Here is a 15,956-nt window from a genome sequence, read left to right as displayed (position 1 = left end):
ACTAAATTAATTCTCTCTCACAAACACACACCTCCAACCCAACAGACCTCTTCATTCAATATCTCCAATGTTTTTTCTCAGTTTAATTGTCACATTTGAAGTTTATATGCTGAATTACAAAGCCCTTCATAGTTGTGCCTGTCTACCTATCTGCTTTGATTTATCCCCATGTCAATGCTCTACTCAATCATTCTGGCTTACTTCTCCTTTCATTCCCATTTCTCACTCTGCTTCAAAAGGTGAAATCTTGTCCCCACTAAAGTCAATAGAAATTTCAATATTGACTTCAGTAGAGCCAGGATTTCACTCAGATCTTCATCATGGAATCCACTATGCTTCAAATTTCCCCCCTCTCTTTATCTGCCAAACATCAGTTCCTTCAACTCCATTCTTGAAATCCATCTCTAAAAGTAATACTTTCTTCTCATCATCAATAATCCTAATGTTCTTCATTTCCTGCACTGCTGCCGTCTATTTAGCTTAACATAATTTATAGCTCAATCTTTGAAGGACAGTTGATGGAAAATGAAAGTTGAGTATCTTCAATCAACGGCAGACCAAAAAGACTTCAAATGGTTTTCTGATGAGCTGAAGACCTTGTACAGCGCACATTCTAATCGTATCAGCTGTATTTGGAATGAAGATGAGTCACTGTTGCTGACCAATCATGGACAAATTCTGAAAAGTTGGGCTGAACACTTTAATAACATTCTGAACTGCCTGACCACAATGTCAGCACCAGTGCTTGATGATCTTGAACAATTTCCAATTCAAGACCAACTCTCAATTCCACTGAACATATGTGAAGTATGGAAAGCTGTCAAGCAAATATCAAACTTCAAAGAAGTGGGTCCAGGTTGTATTCCCCGCATAGATCTTCAAATATGAGGGCCATGAGCCTATCAGGAAGCTCAATAACCTCTACTGAAAGTTTTGGGAAAAGGAGGCTGTGTCATGGGAACTTAAAGTTGTCAACACTATTCACCTTTACAAATCGGAAGGCCAGTACACTTCTTGAGGTAAACATAAACTCATAGACTCATAGACTCTAGGACTGGAAGGGACCTCGAGAGGTCATCGAGTCCAGTCCCCTGCCCTCATGGCAGGACCAAATACTGTCTAGACCATCCCTAATAGACATTTATCTAATCTACTCTTAAATATCTCCAGAGATGGAGATTTCACAACTTCCCTAGGCAATCTATTCCAGTGTTTTACTACCCCGACAGTTAGGAACTTTTTCCTAATGTCCAACCTAAATCTCCCTTGCTGCAGTTTAAGCCCATTGCTTCTTGTTCTATCATTGGAGGCTAAGGTGAACAAGTTTTCTCCCTCCTCCTGATGACACCCTTTTAGATACCTGAAAACTGCTATCTTGTCCCCTCTCAGTCTTCTCTTTTCCAAACTAAACAAAGCCAATTCCTTCAGTCTTCCTTCATAGGTCATGTTCTCAAGACCTTTAATCATTCTTGTTGCTCTTCTCTGGACCCTCTCCAATTTCTCCACATCTTTCTTGAAATGCGGTGCCCAGAACTGGACACAATACTCCAGTTGAGGCCTAACCAGCGCAGAGTAAAGCGGAAGAATGACTTCTCGTGTCTTGTTTACAACACACCTGTTAATGCATCCCAGAATCACGTTTGCTTTTTTTGCAACAGTGTCGCACTGTTGACTCATATTAAGCTTGTGGTCTACTATGACCCCTAGATCTCTTTCTGCCATACTCCTTCCTAGACAGTCTCTTCCCATTCTGTATGTATGAAACTGATTGTTCCTTCCTAAGTGGAGCACTTTGCATTTATCTTTATTGAACTTCATCCTGTTTACCTCAGACCATTTCTCCAATTTGTCCAGATCATTTTGAATTTTGACCCTGTCCTCTATTGTGGCCTCTCGCTCCTTGCTACTGCAGGAAAGATACTTGAGCAAGTCTTGCTAAACTGGCTAACTGATCAATTTGCAGAGAAGATACTGCCTGAAAGCCAATGTGCTGGGAATAGTACTTCAGATGTAATCTTTGCACTTTGGCAAATTCAGGAGAAATGTTGTGAGAAGAATCAAGATCTATATGTAGTTTTTGATGATCTTATTAAGGCCTTTGATTCTGTAAACTGAGATGGCTTGTGGACAGTCCTCCACAAGTTCAGTTCCTATGAAAAGTTTGTCAATATTTATTAAATCTTTTCATGCAGGAATGCAGTTCGTGTCCTTGATCATGGCTGCTTCTCAAAACTCTTTGTTACCAGTAGAGTAAAACAAGGCTGTGTTCTTGTGTTAACTTTATTTAGCATTGTGTCTACAGCAGTTCTAATAGATGCATTCAGAGACACTGATTATGGCATTTATGTGCAATACCATATGGATAGAGATGTCCTGAATTTGCATTATTTGCATGCAAAGACAGAAGTTTTGAAAACAATTGTTCATATATTACTGTTCGCTGATGATTGTGCTTTATTGGCCCATATCCACATGGACATTCAGTTTCTCATTGATTTCTTTTTGCACATGCAGCAAAATGTTTTTATTTCCTTAATAATCAGCCTAAAGATAGAAGTCATGGTCCAGTCTCAACCAGAAAGTACTGCAACTACTCAATTTGTGTCCACTGACAATATAGCATTCAAAGTCATTGAAAAATGTTGCTACCTTGGCTGTGTCATTTCACAAGATTCCATTAATGATGATGATCTTACAAAGTACATTAGTGCAGCCAGCTATGCTTTGGAAAATTTCAGCATGGTCTCTGAAATGAACAGGGTGTCAGACTGCAAACAAAAATTGATATTTACCACACGGTCATCATGATCACCCTCCTCTGGCACTGCGATACATGACTTATGAGGAGAGGCTGAGGGAACTAGGCTTCTTTAGTCTGCAAAAGAGAAGACTGAGGGGGGATTTGATAGCAGCCCATGGTGGCTACTGTGGCCTGAGCACCATAGGAATGTCTGTCAAAAAGGTGGCCAATGTTACAGGGTGCCCTGTCCATTTAAGGGGAAGCAGCACGGTGTGGCAGGTCAGGCACTGGGCTGGGATTCAGGAGCCATGGGTTCTCATCCAGCTCAGCTGGTGACCTTGGACAAGTCAATTCCTCTCTCTGAATTTTTCCTCCCACTCTGCATCTGTCAAGTCTGTTTAGATCTTTGGGCCTCTCTCAATGTGCACATACATCCCCTTGCACAATAGGCCCTGATCTCGTTTGGAGCAGCCAGTGCCACCACAATACAAAGCAATGAAGTGAGAATTTTCCCTGTCCCACAGACCCAGATTGGCAGGAAGGGCAAATTCCTTCCCTCGAGACTTGGTCTGGCTCAAATATTAGGAAAAACTTTTTCACTCAGAGAGTGGTGAAGCACTGGAATGGGTTACCTAGGGAGGTGGTGGAATCTCCTTCCTTAGAGGTTTTTAAGGTCAGGCTTGACAAAGCCCGGGCTGGGATGCTTTAGTTGGGAATTGGTCCTGCTTTGAGCAGGGGGTTGGACTAGATGACCTCCTGAGGTCCCTTCCAACCCTGATATTCTATGATTCTATGAACTACCTGAAGGGGGGTTCCAAAGAAGATGGAGTTCGGCTGTTTTCAGTAGTGAAAGATGACAGAACAAGAAGCAATGATCTGAAGTTGCAGTCAGGAAGGTCTAGGTTGGATATTAGGAAACATTATTTCACTAGGAGGGTGGTGAAGCACTGGAATGGGTTACCTAGGGAGCTGGTGGAATCTCCATCCTTAAAGATTTTTAAGGCCCGGCTTCACAAAGCCCTGGCTGGGATGATTTAGTTGGTGTTGGTCCTGCTTTGAGCATGGGGTTGGACTAGATGACCTCCTGAGGTCTCTTTCAACCCTAATCTTCTATGATCCTATGATACATGAATTATTTATCAATTCCACATAAAATACTTGGACCAATTTCATCTATGATGTCTACTGCAGATAATGGGAATTAAATGGAAAGATTTCTTTCCAAAAACCGACGTCCTTGAGTGCTGCAACATCACAGGCCCTGAAGCTTTTATAATGATAATACAGCTGAAATGGTGTGATCATGTGGTCTGTTTGTCTGACAGTGGACAATGAAGGCTGTCTTTCACAGAGAATTACAGATCAGAACTCAATTTAGGGACAGACCAAGGAAACATTACGAAGACACTCTGCGACCAACCATTAATCTTGCAATGTTGACATGAACACCTTGGTGCTCTTAGCTCATGACAAGATCTGATGATATCAGCTCTGCCACTTCAGACTGAAAGATTTCAAGAGCTCATGGACTGCTGTAATCAAAAAGAGATGTATGAGGCATAAGGGTAAAGGCAGTTCACATTCATCTGACACAACTGTCTTCACCTGTAGCACTTGTGGATGGGACTGCACGTCTGATACTGGCCTTTGGTTTCATCTCAGGACCCACAATAAATAACTGTAGCTCATCCATCGAACACAATAGGAGAATCTATCATCAATAGTTCCATGTATTTATTTTAAGAAAGAGGGGTGATATAATCACAATTTATAAGTACCTACATAGGGAACACAAATTTGACAATGGACTCTTCAGTCTAGCAGACAAAGGCACAAAAAGATCCTGTGACTGGAATTTGAACCTAGACAAATTCAGACTGAAAATAAGATACTATTTTTAAAAGTGAGGGCAAATTAACCATTGCAACAATTTACCAAGGGTTGTGCAAGATTCTCATCTCTGGCAATTTTTAAATCAAGACTGGACTTTTGTCTAAAAGATATGATCTACTTAAGCAAAGTTTCTATTCAGGGAAGGTCTATGGCTTGTATTATACAGGTCAGACAGAGGATCACAATGGTCCCTTCTGACCTGAACACCTATGAATATATGTATTTTGTCTTGCGTTTGTCTCACCTTTCTTATTTGGATTTCAAGTTCTTCAGAGTGAATGAACATGTTTTAGTTTTGTCCCTAAATAGCATCTACATTTATGGTGCTATAAAATATTTGTTTTAACAAGAAAAAAGAAAATGGAAAACATTAATTTTAGTTTATAATCCACAGTAATTTAGAATTATTTCAGTTTGAACATTTGTATAATATGAATTTTAATAGTGTATGTTTGCACATTGATTTAATAAATTACAGTGTCACATATTTTCACTTAATTTTTTCCACTTTTTCTCTTTCTTACTTCAAGTTATTTTCTTAATACCATTGCCAAGAGCAATTCCCACCTATAGTGCAAAAGTGCTGAAATCACTGCAGGCTTCACTACATTTGAGCTGAACGTTTCTTCAGTAGCAATCTCTGGTTTAAAAAATACACAATAGCTCCAAGAAAGAATAGTCTAAAACTCTTTCCCCAGAGATGCATCCACTTTGGGTCATGTTAAAAGTCCAATTTACAACAGAATGTTTTGGTTGTCTGAATCATCATGCCTACTCCAGATAATGTAATTATTACAACATATTTTAAATAAAAATAAAAACAATAACCATGTTTACTTATTTTATTGACCATAAGAGCTGATAAGTAAAAGAGTCAAGAACTGTAATGAATAATTGTGGGTAACTTTTAAAACCAATATACCTGAATTGCATTTAACAAGACTACAGAGAAAGCAAGAAAATGACCAAATCTGTTTACACATCAGGGGAAAGCTGTAAACTACAGATTCATCTACAACATCTCAAAGGACTACAAAGAAAGAGCAAGTATTGCTGGGCTCAGAGAGAGCCAAGAGCTCCAACAACTTCTGCAAGGACTGTAGAAAGCCAGCTACTCTCTTGTTTTTTACAGATGACTAACCATTATCAGAGGCTCCTCAAATCTCTATAGTTTTTAATAAGATTCTTCTACTTTCTTTTTCAGACTCTTGTGTTTTTATTGAAATGGCCAAGAGTTTAGTTGTTGCTATTACTGTAAACTCAAAACAAAAGCTGGATTTTTGGTGCAATTACTGCTTGCTGACTTTCAAAAACATTTAATACCTCAGGACAAATCTAGCACTGACTAAATAACACAATTGAAGTGTAAGTCGGAACAGAATTTTGGTTCACAGGGCTTTATTATTATTTTTTAAAAAAGGAGGAAAGGAAAAAAAGCAGCCTAATGAGGTGCTAATAAAATTCACATGTGAACAGTTTATCCTGTTCTAAAAACAACCTCTGTTGATTGAAACATGTAGGTTCTTTCATTATGTACTTCCTGGTGCACTGGTTTGTGTGTTTATATATACTGAAAATACTGGGGCAAGATAGTCTGGTCAGCTAAAGCCACTGTGAGCCATATAAGCAACACAACGTAAAGAGAGAAAGCAGAAGGAGAGTTTGCTGTCTGCCTTGGGCTCTGATTAAAGCCAATTATTGAGGCAGAGTTCTCCCTGGAAACTGGGCATTGTTGTCAAGCTGAGATTCCCAGAAGAAGGGATTGCCCTGCATCCTGTTTGCCCATCTCACTTCAGGATTGGCATATATGTGAAAATAAAGTACCGGTAACTTATACTTAGAATACATGAAGAATCCAAGTCACTGATTTCTCCTTTACTGGGATGTTGACCTGCAAAGCCCTGGATGTCTGTTTCTGCTTGGCTGAGGGACAACACTACTGTCAGAATTGGATACTTGTGTCAAAGGAGCAATATTAAAAAAATCCTTTGTTCTGAAAGAGTTACCTAAGACCGTAAGAATGGCCATATTAGGTCAGACCAATAGTCCATCTAGCCAGTATCCAGTCTTCCAACTGTGGCCACTGCCACAAGGTTCAAAGGGAATGAATAGAACAGGGCAATAATCAAGTGATCCATCCCCTGTTGTCCTCTCCCAGCTTCTGGCAGTCAGAAGTTTAGGGACATCCAGAGCTTGGGGTTGCATCCCTGACCATCTTGGCTAATAGCCATTGATGAATCAATCCTCCATGAACTTCTCCAATTCTTTTTTTAACAGAGTTATACTTTTGACCTTCACCACATCCCCTCGCATTGAGTTCCACAAATTGACTATGCACTGTGTGAAGAAGTACTTCCTTTGGTTTGTTTTAAATCTCTGGCCTATTAATTCCATTGGGTGCCCCCGGTTCTTATAATATGTGAAGGTGTAAATGAAACTTTTAATTCACTTTCTCCACACTATTTTTGATTTTATATACCTCTTTCATATCCCCCCATAGTCATCTATTTTTGAAGCTGAATAATGATAGTCTTTTAATCTCTCCTCATCTAGAAGCTGTTCCATACCCTTAATCATTTTTGTTGCCCTTCTCTCTACCTTTTCCATTTCCAGTATATCTTTTATGAGATCGGGCAACCAGAAGTGCATGCTGTATTCAAAGTATGGGAATACCATGGATTTATATAGCGACATTAGGATATTTATTGTCTAATTACCTAATTAGGTGCTAGATTTTTTGACTAGTACTGCACTTTGAGCAGATGTTTTCAGAGAACTATCCACAATGATGCCAAGGTCTCTTTCTTAAGTGGTAAACAGCTAATTTAGACCCCATTATTATGCATTATTATTATGCTGGGATTGTGTTTTCCAATGTCCATTACTTTGCATTTATCAACACTGAATTTCATCTGCCATTTTGTTGCCCAGTCACCCAGTATTGTGAGATTCCTTTGTAATTCTTTGCAGTCAGCTTTTGACTTAACTATCTTGAGCAATTTTGTGCTGTCTGCAAATTTTGCCACCTCACTTTTCACCTCTACACATATAACCTATACTACACATATAACATGCTTAATACAAACCCACCAATGCAAGGAAATAAAAAAAATTAAGCAACCTAACAGTATATACCCTCTACTCCTCAACTGATGGACTCTCACCATACTACACTGACATACACCATGAATTATGCACAGCAACCTTAAGTTTTCCTGCCTTCCCTCTATTTGCACACACCTCTTTATCAGATTATTATCCCAACAGCGGTACTTGGTCTAATAAGTGGTTGTGTTGAGAGATGGCAATTTGGTAAGGGGTGTATGTAAAAGTTTGGCTAAAGGCAGTGATGGAAGAACACGTGGTGGTAACTACTGATGTGCAACTACTGATGGAGAAGATTTTATCCGTGAGCAACTATGCATGAACCCTTCTTTTCAGGAGGATACAATCAGACAGAATAGTACAGCTCCTGATGGAGAAGATTATTTCTCTTAGAGATGTTATAACTGATGGATAATGGGTTCATATAAACTTAACATGAATAATCACGAAAAATGAGCCTACATCCAAAATTGCCCTTTAAAAAACCCCCAAACTATCAATTGCACCAAATCAACTCAGGATCCATCTCTCATGTATTTTTTGTATAAACAGACAACATTTAAAATGATACCAGTCAACAATTGTAAGTAGGAAAACAATATTCCTTATGTATTGTACTGGTTATGCAGAATATAATGCTTAACACTGATTAGAGAAACACTAATGAATTTGTAATGTGGATATGCATAGAGAGTCAGGTGAGTGAGACCAAAATTGGAGATATACTAGACCAGAAATGGAAGGAATGAGACTGAAGAATCAGAGGCAGCAACAAACCTCATGAAACACAGGAGAACTTTCTGGTACTCCATAATTTGATAACTTAGGTCCCTACCCTTTCTTTTTTATTGGTTTATCATCTGGCATAAACATATGTTCAGACACTATAAGTGGCAATCATTTTGTCTGAAAATTTATAAATAAAGGTAAAAGTTGATTAAGCCTAAATTGGTGCATGTGTGACTCACTTTCCCATGTTATATTCCCAACAATACACACACATATTATAGGGGGACTGATAGCACCTCCAATTATTAAGGTTGTTTGACACTTCCCATTGAAAGACTTATTTTCAATTTTTTACAACTTTGCCAAACTTTAACTGTTCAGGCTGAAATTGTATATGCTGGATATCTACCTCAGACTGATTTATCAAAGAAAAAAAAAAGCAATTTCAGCCAAAACAATCCAGCCATTTCTGAGAATAAGCCTAGGGAAAAATACATTGTTTTTCTCAAGTTAAACATTTTGGAAACCCTTTTTTCTTGAGAAGCTCTAGCACTCCTTTGCTTTGGAGAAGGGATTTGAAATTTCGTAGAGTGATAGCCTGTATGTCAGAGATTTGCCTTTTGTTGTTCCTGTATCAATCCACATAAATTTGGACAACCTATAAGCCTTTGAAAAAAAATCAGAGTTTCACACACACTCAGTAGAGACTTGCTAGACAGCTAAAATCTCTGATGATTCCATTTCTGTTGAGCAAGACTTTATCTGCAACTGCAGCTCTGGGCTGCTGAGGGCTGTGCCAAGACCAGGTCCGGACATAAGAATTGAAAGCAAGGATCCTGTCTCTCCTGTGCTCCCAGTGACCCCTTGCTTTGCCTACATGGCAGGGAGGAGGAAGCTATTTGATTCAAATGCAGAAGGGACATGAAGGGGAAGAGAAGAATAGATTAATGTAAGGTTCCTGGGGGAAGGAAACGAGACTGCAGTCTGGGGACTAGAGGAGGGGGAAACTGGGCATTGATTTACAGGGGCAGAACAGGCACTATCTGGACAAAGAGACTGGGACAGGGAGCCAGTAGTGGAGGGACTGGGAAAAGGAAACAGGGAAGGGGAGGGGAGTGAGGGTGAGGTTGAATGAGTAGCCTAGGGAGGATGTCTGGGAGCCAGTGAGGATGGGTAGCATGGTCAGGAGGGTGTGTGACTGAAGGCCAGTGGTGATGCTAAATTTGAATAAGGAGACTGTGGACAATGGTGCTACTGGGAATTTATGGGCAAGGAGAATGAAGCCAGGAGGGGAACAGACAAACTGGGGGCCGGGAGACACTGGGATGGGGAATCCGGAAAGGGAGACTAGGCATGTCCAGGCAAGGAGACTGGGATGGGAAGCCTGAGAAGTGGAGACTGGGATTGGCTAAGTGAGAAGAATGGGACTGGGATGATGAATGGGATGGGGAAGAAGCAGGACTGGCAAACGGACAGGTGGGAAAGGATAAGGTAGAAGGGTTTAAGGGGGCTTTGGGGGGGGCAGGAAGAGGGAGACGGGAAGAAGAGTCTCTGCCCATCAAAGCATAATGCCCTCCAGAATCTGGAATAGACATCCTGAATCTCACCAGTTCTCCGCTGCCAGTAAATATCTGTGCAACCCACTGGTTGACAGAGAGTGACAGTTCACTACTGCTGTCAGTTACACTCTTAGCTCAAGTTGCAGAGGTCTGTGTGGTGCATATAAAGGTTCTAACAAAATGCTGATGACCCAATTGACTGTCAATATGCTGTCACATGATGAAATGTCAATGAGTTTTAGGGTATTCAAACTTTTTTTTTTTAAAGAAAATTTAAGATATTACTTTGGAAACCTTAATTCTGGCATTTTCTAACTTTTGAGTGCTTGATATTGCCACCATAATAACGTCTTTTTAACAGAGTTTGTGTGCGAGTGTATACACACTAACACACACGCACACACTAGTATCTAATATGATCCTGATGTAAATCCTAATGTGACATTGATATAAATGTTAAAACTTGACACATAGATTTTTTATTTATATAACATCCTGTAGTGAATGTCATTAAAATGTAACCAAATGCAGTACTGCAGTACTGAGGTTGATATTATCTTTTCTATATTTAGAATATAACTGGATGAGTACTGGAAAAACAAAAGTCCATGATTATTAGTGGCAGATTGGCCAGGCTCATAGAGGGCCGCAGAGAGAATGGCTTCTTCTGTGCAAGCCGTGGACACCATCCCTACAAGTGTAAAGGTTTTAGCCCTACATTCTACTTCCTTTACAGGAGGACCAAAAAGATACTTGGACAAATTAATGTTTATCATGTTAAAGTTATTAATACAGTTGTAGTCAGATGTCTTTAGCAAGTAGATAGTGCTCAGTAATCATTTTGTGAAAACTGGGGTAACACTCAGTAACATATGCAGAGACGTATTAATATGGTATCACAATAAATGCTTAATTTTCAGTGATGTCCACTGTAAATAACATATAGTTTGAAATTATGGAGGGCTGACAGTCCTTCCCCAGAAGAAGTTACAACTAACTTCTTGTGAAAAGTTTGATTTTTGACTGCTCTCCAATCTCCCCCAAACTAAAGTTATCTTCAAATTTCAGAGACAGCTTCTCTTCCATGATAGACCATCATTTCACAAGTTTGCTGGAGATCAAGGAAGGAATTTTATGATTATGATATTGATTTTTCTTAGCCCTTTTTGTTTCAACATTTTTGTAAATGTTTTTGCCATCAAATATATAAAAAAACAAACACACACAAACTTAAATCCCCCCACAAATCCTGGAAAGCTTTGCTTATAGAATAGTCATCTTAAATATGAAGTTGTTGCCTGTCAGGTTTTGAAGATATTTTCACATTTCTTTGTGTAATAGATGGGACATATACCTATACTTTTTCATATTTAATTAATGTATATTCTTAAATCCTGAAATTTTAAACACATTAAACATTCATATGTAATGTGAATTATCAAAAGATTTACAGTGTTTCCTTGTAAATGCTTAAATTTACCACAAGTATTTTTAAAGCACATTTTAAAAATGTTACAATATCACATCCTATGAAATATAATCGAGAAAACCCAGGTGAACCTTTCATTGGTTATCCTGCGAATGTTTAAATTAAGGACATGTGCTTAAACATTCACAAGACAACAAAGATATATTTTCCTTCTGGGGTGCAACACACATTAGGTCATAGACTCATAGACTTTAGGGTCAGAAGGGACCAATATGATCATCTAGTCTGACCTCCTGCACAAAGCAGGCCACAGAACCCTACCCATCCACTTTTATAACAAACCTCTAACCTATGTCCCAGTTATTGAAGTCTTCAAATTGGGGTTTGAAGACCTCAAGCTGCAGAGAATCCACCAGCAAGTGACCCATGCCCCATGCTGCAGGGGAAGGCGAAAAACCTCCAGGGCCTCTGCCAATCTGCCCCTGAGGAAAATTCCTTCCTGACCCCAAATACGGCGATCAGCTAAACCCTGAGCATGTGGGCAAGACTCACCAGCCAGCACTCAGGAAAGAATTCTCTGCAGTAACTCAGATCCCATCCCATCCAACATCCCATCACCAACCACTGGGCATACTTATCTGCTCATAATCAAAGATCAATTGCCAAAATAAAGCTATCCCATCATACCATCCCTTCCATTAACTTATCAAGCTTAGTCTTAAAGCCAGATATGTCTTTTGCCCCCACTACTCCCCTTGGAAGGCTGTTCCAGAACTTCACTCCCCTAATGGTTAGAAACCTTCGTCTAATTTCTAGTCTAAACTTCCTAGTGTCCAGTTTATACCCATTTGTTCTTGTGTCTACATTGGTACTAAGTTTAAATAACTCCTCTCCCTCCCTAATATTAATCTGTCTGATATATTTATAAAGAGCAAGCATATCCCCCCTCAGCCTTCTTTTGGCTAGGCTAAACAAGCCAAGCTCTTTGAGTCTCGTTTCATAAGGCAGGTTTTCCATTCCTTGGATCATCCTAGTAGCTCGTCTCTGAACCTGTTCCAGTTTGAATTCATCCTTCTTAAACATGTTAATACATTTATACTTTATGTTTCAATAACAACATTTGATTAAGTATAGTCACTCATAAAACAAGGAAATAACAGGAGTTCAATACCTTTGAAAATAAGGCCATTTTTATTTAGGTTCCTAAACAATGATTTAGGTGTATAATCAGACCTCAGGTTTGAAAACTGTTTCCTTGACTATGCTGAACTATCTGCTGAGGAAATACCTGGAAACATCTATATTAAACAAGAGATGGAAACCACAGGAAATTAAAGTGTTCCAAAATCTGGCTGAGATTTCCATTTAGGATAAAGGAAAACTAAAAAGAATGCTCAATGAATCTGATGTACAGTCTAAACAAAAACAGAGTTACCTTCACAAAATGGGGGTGAGCCCTCAAACTGCAGTTGTGCATTCAGCTTGCAAGTCAACATGTCATTTCCAACCAGGGTGAAACCAGGATGACACTTGTATTTGGCAAAGTCTCCTGAAAAGGATCAATGACAGACTCTTTTTAATTACACCTCAGTATGATCTATATTATCTTTTACAAACTGAAATATGTGATATTTCCCCTTAAAATACATTATTTTATATAGTTACTGTATAATGTAGAAATGTAAAAGGAGAAGAAAACTTGAAATATGAATCTCATATTGTCAGATAGGAAGAGGACAGAAGGAATAAAGGGGAGATTTCCATATTGTATTATATTTTCAAGCATTGGAGATACCTTAGAAATGTACTCAGGAGGATAATGAGATGTAGTAATGGTTTAACTATATTTTAAGTGAAAGTTGTGTAATGGCCAAGTGTGCTAGCATGAGTTTTATTATTAATAATAATAATAATAATAAAAAAAAATGAGATACAAATTTATCACCTATTTCAAAATCATCATCTTCTGTAAGTAAGTCAGCCTGTGGAACTGCTGGTGGAGGCTGGCATTTCTTTAGTTGATAAGCTACAAAACAAAATTTAAATACTATTAAATATTAGATTAATAAAATTTATTATAATGGCAGTTAACACCCTCATCCTACAATTGACTGTGCACGGGCACCTGTGTGCCCACATGGATTCACACTGAAACCCATGCACAGTCAAAATTGCAATATCTGGATCTAAATTTTCACAACTAAACAAATCAGTTAAAACATGATTGTTACCCATCTCATGACTTTTCATAATATTTGTAAAACAATATGAAAAATGTCTGTTAGCAATATAAAAATATACATCTCACGCACATTAGTCAGTCCAGCTCATCTCTGGATTAAAACAATTGGGAGAAACCAGGGATGAATTTGACTCAATATATGTTTTACTTAGCAAAAACAAATAAAAAAGCCAGATGACTACTAATACAATGCCACCAATAAGTTATTAAAAAACAAATGTGAAATAGTTACAATTTCCTTCTAAACTAGTTTCTGTCAGCTATTCAAATTTTTTGAGGATATACAACTTCAGGAAACATGTCCTGCTGGCCATAGTATTTACTGCTCTGAACAGTCCCATTGGGAAAATGAGCATTACAATTACTAATATGTTTGTAGCTTTGGGCACTTAGTTTGTCTTTACCTCTACTGAACATTTAGGGCCTGATTTTCTCTCTGTTAGCCTACGAGGATAATCCTGGCTAATATCTCCAAGATAAAGATGTCAGCTAGGGATAGGAATGCACATATTACACATATTAATCTCTCTCCTTCCATGGAAATAAGCTCAGTTAAGAATGAAGCTGCTCCCTATATCCTCTGAATCCCTCCCCCACCTGTCAAGTTACAAAAGTTAAAAAACAAATAAATCATAATGGGAATCAATCCTCAGACCTCTCTAATTGTGACAGATGTGTGCCCTCTGCAGGCATTGTGCAAGGAGAAAGGTGGATTGAGATCCATAAAAAGCCACTAAGGACAGGAAGGGGAAAGCATGCATATGAGGTACTATCATCTCTGAGTATCTTTATGTGCCCTGAGAGTAGTTAGTTGCACATAACTGTGAGGATGACCAGAGATGGTACAGAACCTAGTTACACCCAAATAAGTGAACTCATGCATAAAAGATGGGCCAGAATTTTGCCACTGTCATAAACAGATAGTTAAGGGTTAATGTCTCTTTTACCTGTAAAGGGTTAACAAACAGGGAACCAAACACATGACCAGGGGACCAATCAGGAGACAAGATACTTTCAAATCTCGGTGGAGGGAAGCCTTTTTTGTTTTTGCTTTTGGGGTTTTGCTTTGTTCTCTCTGGGTCCTGGAAGGGACTGGACGTGCAACCAGGTTTCTTGCCAATCTCCCTGCTACAGTCTCTTATATATTCAGAATAGTGAGTAATTTAGTAAGAAAGGCAGCTATAGTCTTTTGATTGTTTCTGTATTTGCAAATGTGTAGTTTGCTGGAAGTATTTTAAATTGTATTTTGCTGGGGGGGAAGCTTCTTTCTAGTTTCTATAAGCTGACAGACCCTGTAACTTTTACCATCTAAATTGCAGAGATAACCTTTTACTTTTTTCTTTCTTTTTATTAAAAGTTTTGCTTTTAAGACCTGTCTGATTTTTTCCCCTTGTTGAGGCTCAAGGGAATTGAGTCTGTACTTAACAGGGAAGGAGAAGGGAGGGGAAGGGTGGAATCCCTTTGTTTTAGATTCACGGATCGTGAATCTGTCTCTCTCTCCAGGAGACCTAATTTCTCTGTGTTGTGATTCAAGGAGTTTGAATCACAGTAATCTTCCAGGGTAACCCAGGGAGGGGAAGGCTGGGAAAGGCAACAGTGAGGAAAGGAGTTTACTTTCCTTGTGTTAAGATCCAGGGGGTCTGGGTCTTGGGGATCCCCAGGGAAGGTTTTGGGGGGACCAGAGTGTATCAGGCACTGGAATTCCTGATTGTTGGCAGCTTATCAGATCTAAGCTGGTAATTAAGCTTGGGGAATTCATGCTAGTACCCACATTTTGGACGCTAAGGTTCAGAATTGGGAATTATACTATGACAGCCACAAAATATGAAAAACAAAATAGTTCAACATTTAATATTTAGAGTTCAGTTTGTCCAAAAATGTAAGATTCAGACCTAAAGAATTCAAAGAAATGTGCACTAAAATCTGCACTACTACATTAAAATAGTAGGCCAAGTAAGCATGATTAATTTTTCTCAATAAGGACATCATGGTTAGAAAATATTCATAAAATCCACAAACTGATCTGCAAAACTATATGTTCCCAGGAAGCAGACTGACCATGGAAATTGAGGACAAAGAACCCTCCAGTTGAGAAGTCACTGTGAAATTTGAGAAGGACTTGATTGGTCGAGCTGTAAGCTGTTTCAAGAGCTGTGTTCCCACTGAAAACACCCAGCTGAGGCGAATTTTGATCAGGACCATCCCTAGAGACCAAAAGAAAGATAGTCGTCTTAGTAAAAAACTATATAATTAAAATTT

General features: G+C 38.8%; 1 protein-coding gene across 3 annotated transcripts in view; it reads right to left on the bottom strand.

The window, feature by feature from the left end:
* The window catches only part of CSMD1 (CUB and Sushi multiple domains 1), a 1,994,958-nt gene that overhangs the window by 217,162 nt on the left and 1,761,840 nt on the right, over positions 1–15,956 (bottom strand). For all 3 annotated transcript variants that reach the window (XM_050950505.1, XM_050950506.1, XM_050950507.1), the window contains exons 44-46: positions 15,756–15,901; positions 13,401–13,481; positions 12,891–13,004 (exon numbers count right to left, since the gene is read on the bottom strand). In XM_050950505.1, the coding sequence (XP_050806462.1) occupies positions 12,891–13,004; positions 13,401–13,481; positions 15,756–15,901 (341 nt within the window). The remainder of the gene's footprint in view (positions 1–12,890; positions 13,005–13,400; positions 13,482–15,755; positions 15,902–15,956) is intronic.

This window comes from Gopherus flavomarginatus, chromosome 4 (assembly GCF_025201925.1).
Source record: "Gopherus flavomarginatus isolate rGopFla2 chromosome 4, rGopFla2.mat.asm, whole genome shotgun sequence".
In the NCBI taxonomy this organism is placed as follows: Eukaryota; Metazoa; Chordata; order Testudines; family Testudinidae; genus Gopherus; species Gopherus flavomarginatus.
Note: the sequence above shows the minus strand (reverse complement) of the source record. Positions and strands in the feature narration are given on the sequence as shown.